At 35.2% G+C, this 10,824-nt stretch overlaps 1 protein-coding gene across 2 annotated transcripts in view; it reads right to left on the reverse strand.

Annotated features, from left to right (window-relative positions):
* The window catches only part of TRPS1 (transcriptional repressor GATA binding 1), a 240,868-nt gene extending 230,331 nt beyond the window's left edge, over positions 1-10,537 (reverse strand). The window contains exons 1-2 of one of the 2 annotated variants that reach the window (XM_027771426.1): positions 10,398-10,537; positions 5,181-6,109 (exon numbers count right to left, since the gene is read on the reverse strand). In XM_027771426.1, coding sequence (XP_027627227.1) covers positions 5,181-6,109; positions 10,398-10,413 — 945 coding nt within the window. In that variant the 5' untranslated portion in view covers positions 10,414-10,537. Of the gene's footprint in view, positions 1-5,180; positions 6,110-10,383 lie in introns of both variants that reach the window. The other variant, XM_027771424.1, reaches the window with a different exon arrangement.
* Between the last annotated feature and the right edge of the window lie 287 nt (positions 10,538-10,824).

Raw genomic sequence — 10,824 nt, forward strand, 5'->3', positions numbered from 1 at the left:
TTCTTAAAAATGGACAAAATAGAAATGTTTATTTCAACTACTTTTAAACAAGATAGATTGATTAGTATATCTAAAGAACTTAGATCCACTTTGTGCACTTAAGAAATCCTTAATAAATGTTAGCTATTATTGGGCACAAATCTAAAGTTGAAAAACGAATGAACAATATGGACAATTTTGACTATGTTTACTGAAAGATTAAAGAGGCACAGATCAAATCAAAAGTAATGCAGAAGATTAATTTTATGTTTGACTTTCAATATCAGACAAGCACGTGTCTGATATTCTTCTGAAAATGTGTAACACTTGCTTCAAAATTTGGAATTCTATGAAGAAGAATTCAAGAGGTCTATGAGCTAATGATTCTCAGAACTACACTCCAGAAAAGAAATCAGAAAATCAAAGTTTCTCTCTCCCCCAACTTTGCTGAGGTTGGTCCACTGCTTATATATAATCTGTTTCCAACGGCTGCACAAATGCTGTAATCACAATGACTCAAGAAACAAAAAGCATTGAATATCTGTTGACTTGATATGGTTAGTACAGCAGGCCATTTGAGAGATAAAACTTTTTTAAGAGCTGAATAATGTTAAATTTGATTGGATACACTGATAACCATTTCTTCTAAACACTCTGCCTGAAGAGAAATATTAATGCCCAAGAACATGATACGTGTTCTTCAAATGATAACAATTAAACTGAAAATCAAAGAATTGAAATTTATCATACCAAATCTTATGTAGCAAAGCCAAATGGAGATTTAATTGTCATGCAGGTAAAGGTCTTAGTTAAAATGGTGAAACTACTCTACCTGGGTGGCTACATTGTCCAGCTCTGCCATCTCACTGATGAAAAGAACCTGGTAAACACCAGACATTTCTTTGCTTTATGGCCTTCGGGTGAGCATATGTTTTATTTTGAACACAATATTACTTGTTAAAGAGACACAGTCTTGAAAATAAGTCTGAGTTCATACACCAAACATTCTGTACTCCATAGACAGTTTGAATTGATTAAAGTTTCATTCCCAGTTTTTTTTTAAAGTGCAATTGTCCTCAACTCAGAAAAACAAAGAAACAGAACCTGCTAAGATCTACAACTTCCCTCCTACTGCAGATCAAAAGAAACTCCAAGAGAAAAAAATAAATATTTGGAAGTAAAATTCAAGACAAGTCAAAATAAACCACAATGAGATTAATGTTCTCCGATTTTTTTTTTCTTTTTCAGACCCAACTGTAATCTCTTCTTCAAATGAATGTACTGGTATATGTTAAGAATCTATAAAGCTCATACAATTTAATATGTTAATATATATAAAGGATAACTTCTTATCTCTAAAATCTGCTTTTTCTGTTTCTAATGCGGCACATTGTGCCAGTCTGACAAAAATTATTTACAAAACAGAAAAGTAGCACTTCTAGCTCAAACACAAGATAGTGCCTAGTAAGTTAATACTGATATTCTTGTATTAATCTAAGAGTTTCACAAAGGGCCAAATGAATTTAATAACTAGAACCCAGGCACTACTTTCTTGGAGTTCTGAGTAATGCAAAATAATAGAAAAGGTTTACTAATATGAAAATGTAACAAAAACATCATAAGCATTTATAAACGGGATGGTGTAAACACTTTCCCGTGGGAAGTATAACTTGACAAGACTCCTACTTTTATAACCTGATCTGAGGGCGAAAAGCTCCCCCATAAAGATGATGCAAACATCCTAATGCACAGCACATTAAGCCCTAATGAAACAGCAAAGGCCGCGTTGTTAATGCAGGCCTCCATTCAGTGATGGTTTAAATATAAGCATAATAAAGCAGATTAAAAAGAAAGAAGCTGTAATTACTTTTTTAAGAACTCAATCTCTTGTCTTATTATTGGTCTACATGCAAGCCTCAAAGGCTGAATACAGATAGTAAAAATTACATGAAGGGCCCTCCAATCCTGCCACGGCCATGATTTTTTAAAAGTTTAAGCATTGCAACTTAGAAAACACCTAAGAAAAATGAGAAATTGGGATACCAACATTCCGGTCAAATGAATTAACTGCCCTAACCATTATATTTTTTCTTAGTACTCTGGGTAAAGATTTGACATCTCTTTGGTTTCAGGACTAGGATGTTACCTCTGGTATGTGGAAGAGAATCTCATGAATTCAAAGACTTAGAAGAGATGGCTTTCAAAAGTGATGGCTTTTCAAAATGATCTCCATTATTCTTCCAGAGCTCTCTCTAAACATCATTGGCTCTAGTTTTACAAATTTGTAATTCTCTAATTCAGTTATTTGTGGTACAATTTTCATGAAAGTGGTATCATCTCAATTTCAATGATTCCTCCAAATATAATGTAAAATAATCTAAACCTGGAACTGGAAACCTTAGAATTTATTTAAATTACTTCCTTTTACCCAACTGTATGTCTAATATTTGTACTCGAGTCAGTTCAAATTATTTAAAACCACCCATGTCAAACCATAATATAGATCAAAGCCACGGAGTTCTTAAAGTCCTTTACTTTTGGCTTCTGTTCCTTTTTTCTTGGCCTAAAATGTCATAAATCTATCATTAACCACCAACTGTTTGGAGAGTTTAAAAAAGGCCAGTTTAATTGAAAAAGATGAATGAATGGTTCATCTCTTACTTCAATTAGCTTAAATTATAGATGTATGTAAATAATTCTTAAAATTGAATCATTATTTATTTGTAATATTCCTGTTTGCCAACATCTTTTTATCAGAATACATACAAGCCATTAACTTACTATATATTTCTGACAAAACTGCATTAGAGAAATCCTATAGTCAGCTTTTTATCTCCCTTAGCTTTTAGTCTCCACACAGTTCAAGTGCCAAGGGAAAAAAAACTCTCAGATAGCGTTTTAGCAACATAAATATGTGTGAGTAGAAAAGGGAAATTTCAGATGTGCTCTTAATCAGTTTTGCATTTAGAGAAACTGTTCAATATTTATTTCAGCATAAAAATATTAATAAGTTATTTATCTTCAGAATGTTTCTGCATCTATGTCTGGTATATGTATATAGCATTCATGATTACATTTGAACTATATGTATATTTAATGTTCTCTTCAAAAGTTGAAGTTAGACTTGTAGACTTGTTTTGAAATCCAACTGCTTCTTTGAAATAATCACCCACCTTTTCCACAGACTGCTTTTTTCCCCTAACGCTTAGCAATATTATTTCTCTTTAAAAGAAAATTAATTCTAACAAGATTATCTTCCTTCATGCTGTATCCTATAACTTTTTGTCTTCTTTACTGTGTGGTGCAAGAATTTAGTAGACAGTGAAGTCTTGTATCAGCTGTTTTATTTCTAGTTGTATTAGTTCAAACTCAGATAGCTCACACATCTGTTTTATTTCTAAAATCACTGCCCAGGAAAAGTGTCCAGCTCATTCTACCCAAACATAAACTTTACTATAAATAACTAAGAACCTAACAAATAACTGTTTGGGGGAAATGGAAGTGTGTTTAAAAATCTGAATTCTTCCAAACTATAGGCCTTAGTAATCTTCGTTTTAGAGCCTTCCTGACAGCCAAGATCAGCTTCCCTCAGAAGTCGTCCCCAGAGTGAACAAACTGAAACTCCTGCCGGAAATCCAGGTATTAACATCATATTACTTGCTAATTATAAAACATCGTTTCACATACTGACATTATTCACTTCCAACTCTTTTATCTAAAACACGTATTTGCTTTCCAATCATAGTTTGACAGCAGAGTATATCTGACATAAGACAGTGAAATGATCTTTAATAAGACAGCAGTTCAAAGCATGTAGCTTTCATGCATAATAACTACGTTGGCTTAATTTGCCGCTCCACAGAAATAATTCTATTTGTGGAAATTCACAAAGTAAGATGGAATTTTTAGAGAGCTTACCAAGATGAAACTGGCTTCTTAAGAGTTCTTCTTTGTATCTCCTTTAAAGTGGTAAGATTGCCGTTCTGACATTTAAAGGACTTGAAAATTTCTCTTCTGATTCTTCTTACAAAAATTGCAAAAGAAATCCACTACCTATTATTTATAACTCTTTGTTTGTTTTTCTTAACTGGCCCTAGGTCAATAAAGAGGTCTAGGGCAAAAGTACTACAGTCACTAAGATGATAAAAATGATTGATATTTTAAGGGATTTAGTAGGTCAAATATGTATAATGTGATTTCATTAGGTCTCTGCTACTTCTTCTAATCACCCCTAAAGAAGGTTAATATTAATCTCAATACATTTTGAAACCCTCTCCCCACGATCTAATAATGCAATATAAATCTGCAGAATCTATAGACTGCACCAAAAACAAATACACTTCCCCAAGACGACCACAGTTTTAACTGTGCTAAAATTGCTAGCAACATACAAGGACATTTCTTTAGGGTCAGGTCTACATTTCATTCTATTTGAAATGATTAACAGTTTTTTCTTCCATTTCATGTATGTCATGAACTGATGACAGAAAAGTAGATCAAAAAAGTATGCTGGTTTTAATACAAGGATAAATCTAAATTATCACTAAATGCTTTCATAAATTATCATTTTCCTTAAATGCAGAAAGGAATGCTTTATAGGCCTGCACGAAGGTCATTCTGGTGGCCTTAGTACTTACAATCACAATGACTTCTTTTTTATCAATGTAAAGTGTTATTTCCAAATTTTCATTTGCAATTTATTTTGCCTTTTCAGGAGTATCTCTCTGCAACCTTCCATATGACCTAAATCTAGTCAGACCGAGTGTAAATTCAAATCCTTATCCAAAACACAAGAAAGATCCTCACTGAAGAGAAGATTATAGCCAAAGCCTTATAATCTAAAACTAGAACAAGGCATGAATTATTATCATGTATAACCATAAAGATTAGTGTCATTTTTGGAAGACTGTGAAAACATCGAATTAGCATGAAATATGTCCAGAAATATGAAGCTTAGCTAATTTCATGAGAAGATCTCTCTCAACCTAATAGAAATGCTGGCACTGTTTTCTACAAGAGGCTAAAGGGACCTCGAAACACTCATTTGAGGAGGTAGGTATGCATTGTGTTCTTCTCTTCTGAAGCATTTAGTAGGTTACCCATCTATTATGGGGACTATGGTTTAGCATGCACTTAAGGATCCTTGTTTAATTACTAATAACTTTTTTCTGTACAAAGAGATCATAATACAAAGCACAAACCTGTACATCATAGGTCCCATTTAATAAAACAGGCCTTGAAGAATTGATGTCCTGCAGCACACCAGAAAGCACAGAACGGTTGACCTTCTGGAAGTCTTTGGAATGGCTGAACTGCACCATGTTATGAAGGGCCAAGATTTTGCTGTCCAGCTCAGCATCCTGCCTGGTGCGGTTATGCAGTCCTAAGTGATACTTTCGGAAGTGCTTAATCAGATCTGTGGGGTCGTTGCCATAGTAACCATATCCACAGATATTGCATTTGAAGTCCTGAAGCTCTGGAGACAGAGGTGCCGGGTCTGGGTTGTCATTCACCAGTAAGTCAGTTTTGGATTTATTCAGTCTTACACCCCCATCTGAAGGCACTTGTGGGTTTTTTGAGGCCACTGAAACTGGGCTTAAACCTTGACAATTGGCTTGACCACTCTGCACTTGCCCTGTTTCCTCGGTAGCCTTTGGTGACATCTTATGCTCTTCCTTTGTCTCCAGTGAGTCCCCTGATGGGGTGCAGGCCATATCTTGAGGGTCATCTGCCTCTGCTCTTTGAGGAGACTTCAAGGGCTCACAGACTCCCCCAGCAGCTGGAGATGAGAAAGCCAACATATTTCTATCTGTCACCTCATCATGTGGAAAGGAGGAAAGGTTTCCTCCCTTACTGGGGCTTTCATAATTGAAGCCAGCCTTCTCACTCAGGACTGAGCTTTTTAAGTCCTTCTTACTGCTAGAAGATGGATCTTGGACATGCAAGCTATGTTCCTCCTTGTCATTTAGTTCTGCAGCATCACTCTGATCCGTATTTTCTGACATCTGATCTGCAGAATATTCTTTGTTCTTCCCAGATACCTTGCTTTCTGTACCTATAGGCTCCAGGGTCTGGCCCTCGCCTTCACTAGCAACGTTTCTCAGAGGGGGGTTCTTTTTCCGGACCATATCTGGAAAAATACAGGGGAGAAAAGGCAGATATAGCATTATTTGAAAGTTACCAATAAGTCATTTAATCTAGAAGAGTTTACTTCGTCTATTCAAGAATTTTTAAGTACAAGATAAAATATGTTCTCTAGGAAAGAAAAGTCAGTTTTAAAAACAGTAAAATATCTAAGAAAACAATTTACATTTAGAACTACTTTTGTCATGAAGAGTGGCTCTTTTTTATTTTCTGAAAAAGTTTTTTATAATAAGTTGTTTTCTGAATATTAAAGGACTCATTTTTATTATTAGGTCTATCCTTCCTATTACTTACTTCTTCCCACTAGTTATATTTTAGTCCAATTTCATTCTTCAGTTACAGTAGATGCTATATATGCATACATGTTTATATATTTATACATGTTTTATATTATATATAATATGTACACATGCTATGTTTATAGAACACATATACATGTTTATGTTTATAGAATATATATTACATGTTTGTTTATATGATATGTACGTGTATATATAAACAACATAAAGTGGAATTCAGTATTGTTAAATTGTGCAACCAGGATGTAAATACAGTTTCAACTAAAATATCCTCAAAGACAGAAACAGCCATGTTATAAACAGAGTGAAAGCTGCCCCATTACTTTCAGGAAATAGAGGATAACAAATGTTTCATCTCTGACCTACCAATGCATTTCTTTAAGCCACATTTGATGCTTGCCTGAAAGTTACAAGGAGGACCTGGTATACATCACAGTGGCCAGGTCAGATTTTACAGGGATTCTATCCAGTATGACCAGAAATCTATGTCCTGAGTTTCTACATGTACCCAATGTGGAAACTACAGCTGCACCATCAGGGGCACACTGGAAGTTGACTGAAGTAAAATATTAAGTTGAACCATGTGACGTTTTCAGTTTGTAACTAAAAATAGCAAACTATTAGTAGTTTCCTATGGTTCATCTTTTTAAGTAGCCAGAGGGTACAGTGCATGCGCTTACCAGAAAGAGAGAGAGAGAGAGACAAGAGACAGAGAAAAGGAGAGGGAGAAAGCACCCCTCAATGGGACATGGTCCTGTTCCAATTCCTCCTCCATTTCTTCATCCTTTCAGGATTTGGGGCTCACACACACACATGCCCAGCATGTCTTCCAAGCTGCCAGGACTGGAACTAGAACTGTAGTCAGCCATATGGGATCCAGCTTCCCCTGACCACCAGGCTATGAGGCCAGTTCCCTATGGTTCACTTTATTTTTGTGTGTGTGGGTGTGAGAAATTTTTGCTATAGGGCATGTGTACTCACCAGAGAGACAGACAGAGATACAGAAAGCAAGAAATCACACCCTCCCACACCCAGTGGGAATGGCCACACTGCAATCCCTTCTTCATTCTCCTCTCAGGATTTGGGGAATGCACACACATGCACCTGGCATGAGTTTTAAGACATCAAGTCCGGGACTCAAACCGCAATTGACTACGTGGGAGTCCAAAGACGTAACCATTATACAATATGCTGTCCCCACTAAGGTTCATCTTTACATGCTGTCTCAGCTGTGCCTTTCAAGTTAGTGGTATCAGTGCCTTAAGTTAAAATATGAATGCTGTGACAAATTCTTCTACAGGAGTCTAATGAGTCATAACTCTAAGGATACAGAGAAATAAGAAATGATTTGTGGCATGTCAATAAAAGAATACATTAACAAAGGCTAGTCAAGGACTGGGTTCCGTGATCTGTGTTCTTCAATCACTCAGCTAGAAAACTGTTGAGTGCTTTGTAAGTCATCACCCCAAATGTCTCATGGAAAATTCCACCTATGATTTTCTCACAAAACAAGCCTTCTTTATTAGTCGACTCCACCATCAGGACTGATTTAACAGAGTTACTTACACCACGATTACCCAAAATGGCTGAGAAAATCTAAACTAATAACATGGTTTAGCATCTATAATTTCTCACAAGTACTGAAGGGCTCTACTGACTTTAGATATATGGATGTACTTTGTTTTTAAATAGCTGGTCAAGTAAAGGTTTTATAATATGAATCACTAAACAAAAGTAATATACTAGAGTATAAGAAATCGCTTACAAGAAAAACATTTATGCACAAACAGTATAACTGTACTGAAGAAAAAATGCTGCTCTTCTCATACATCAATAATGTTAATCATCAAACAGCCATAGAATCTCTCTCCTAGAACAACAACAAATATTGAGCCCAAGACTAAGTTTCACATAAAAGTCATGCTCATGAGGCAAAGTAAACCTGCAGGAAGGATGGGCAACTTGCACTTCACCTTAGTATCCTTGGTTAGGCTCTAAAATTCAACTAAGTAAACATCCTTTAAAAAGGAACACTGAGTAAATTTTTTTTTTAATTTTGCATTTCCATGCCTCATCTATTGATATCGAAGTTTTAGAAGACCTCTATTCCTGTCAGAAGTGACTAAAGTAGTCTTAGGAACTTGAATCAACACATGGAAGGCTAGAGGGTGATTTTACCAGTAGCCAACAAAGGGAAAAACCAAAAAATGAAGAATGAATAAAAGATGCTTAAAACATTAGTTATGATGGGCCAGCCTCATAGCACAGTGATTAAGCACTGTATATTGCCAGCTGCATTCCACATGGCTGACTGCAGTCCAAATCCTGGCCCTGGCAGCTCAAAAACCATGTGCATATCCAGGATCTTGACTGGATAGTGAAATGGAAGAAAAGGGATTGCACCATGACCACACCCCATGGGGGGATATTCTTTCTCTCAATCTCTTGCACATGCATCCTCTGATAATTAAAAGCAAAACAAAACAAAAAGAAAAAATATAGCTATCATTGACAATAAAAGTTAAAACAAAATTAGTTTTAAATTCGCCTATAGGACAGAACATTCTATGGTACAGAGTAACAGATATTTTTACATATAAAAAGGTGGGGGCTTGGTACAGCATCTCCTGTTTTTTTCCTCTAGCGGTTCCTGATTGTTTTTTCATTGTTACATCAATGTCTTCAGTAATTGTAATAATATAAACACTGAAGAACTATATCATTTCTATTTTAACATTTTCCCCTTAACATGATTACAATCTAATAACCATGCACCTAAATTTAAAAAAAAAATGAAAAAATGAAAAAAAACAAGATAGGTAAAAATTCTATATGAAAACCATGATGAAGAAATAATCTAATTCATTGAGATTATTTTTCCATCAAAATGAAGAGAAAATGGTTTCTATCAATTTATTAATATAAAATGATTAGGAAAAAAATGGCACTAGTGAGACAAAAATTTAATTGCCAGAGGGCACATGTGCTTGTCAGAGAGAAAAAGAACCTCCTTCCACCCCCATTGAGGCTTGCTCATGACTCAATCCCTTCTCTATCTCTCCATCCTATCAGGATCTGGGGCATACAGGCACATGTATTTGGCATGCTTTACAAGCCATGGTGACTGGGATTCAAGCCCTGGTTGGCCACATGGGATCTGTCTCCTTTTAACCACTAGGCTACGGCAGGCCCAGAAAAAAAAGGCAACATTTTAAATGGCAAGAAAACTAAAATAAAATACTTAAAAGCAAATAGATCTAAATACATCAAAATTTTAAAAGTAGCTTATTTTTCAAAACAATGAAAAATTTTAGATCTTGCGATTTATTATCATGAAGAGATGTAAGAGGTCATAGTTGAGAAACTACTCAACCAGCACCTCTAGCGCCTTAGAGAAAGTAGGATTTACTTAAATTATCATCTTTACAAATTTTAGAGTTTTTTTTTCCCACCCAAGAACAGGCGAATTGAAACTCAAAGGACTCACTGACTCCTTATGCTGAATAAAGCCCTTAATAATATACATTGCAAAGAATGTTAAACTACTAAAACTTCAAAGAAGTATCAAAAAGGTCATTTGGGTTTTATTTTTTTTTTGTTGTGGGGGCAGGGACATGTTCTTTTCAGTTGCTGGGGTTTTTTTTTTGTTTTTTGGGTTTTTTTTTTTTCTTTATCATGTTTAATTTAGTTGACTTTACTTTGAAGTAGTTATAGAAAAATAATCTTTTACTGGAATTATATCACTGTAATTTTTCAGAGTGACACAGAGTGTAAATATAAGCACACTTGCAATACTTCTAAGTGGAAGAAACTCCCCTAGCAAGTCATAAGTTAGATACCGTAAGACTATAGCCACCCTCAAGTTATTATCTCTAAGACAAATAACAGATTGCACGATGTTTTACTGTGTGCCAAGAACTTTTCCAGTTAACATTTTCACTTGAAAAAATAGATCACATACTTGTAAAATCATACCCAGCATTGACTTCATAAGGCATGTGGCTTTAGAGTGCTTTTTACAATTATTAATTCTATTAGTCAACTAGCAGGAGGCTAATGCAATTGTCTTAGAAGACGCTTGGAAGACACAGAAGACATTTTGAGAGCTGATCTGTACATCTGCAAAACAAAGCAAAAAATATATATATTTTCCTTCCTAAACAATGCAAACACAATTTTAATGCATCGCATTTAAAATACATAAATAAGCCAACGCGGTGGGCTGCTTAAAAGATATCTGATAAAAGCAGGAGCAGACCTTGAGCAAAATTCTTTCCCTCCCTTGGGTTTTAATAAAGCAGCAGGAGAAGAAACGTGATATAAAGATTACGGAACAAGCAGTCCTTTTCACAATGGACTGTGATATTGGTGAAATTATTTAGCCTTTAAAATCCCTCAAACC

The sequence above is a fragment of the Tupaia chinensis genome, unplaced genomic scaffold, assembly GCF_000334495.1.
Source record: "Tupaia chinensis unplaced genomic scaffold, TupChi_1.0 Scaffold000032_1, whole genome shotgun sequence".
Lineage (NCBI taxonomy): Eukaryota > Metazoa > Chordata > Mammalia > Scandentia > Tupaiidae > Tupaia > Tupaia belangeri.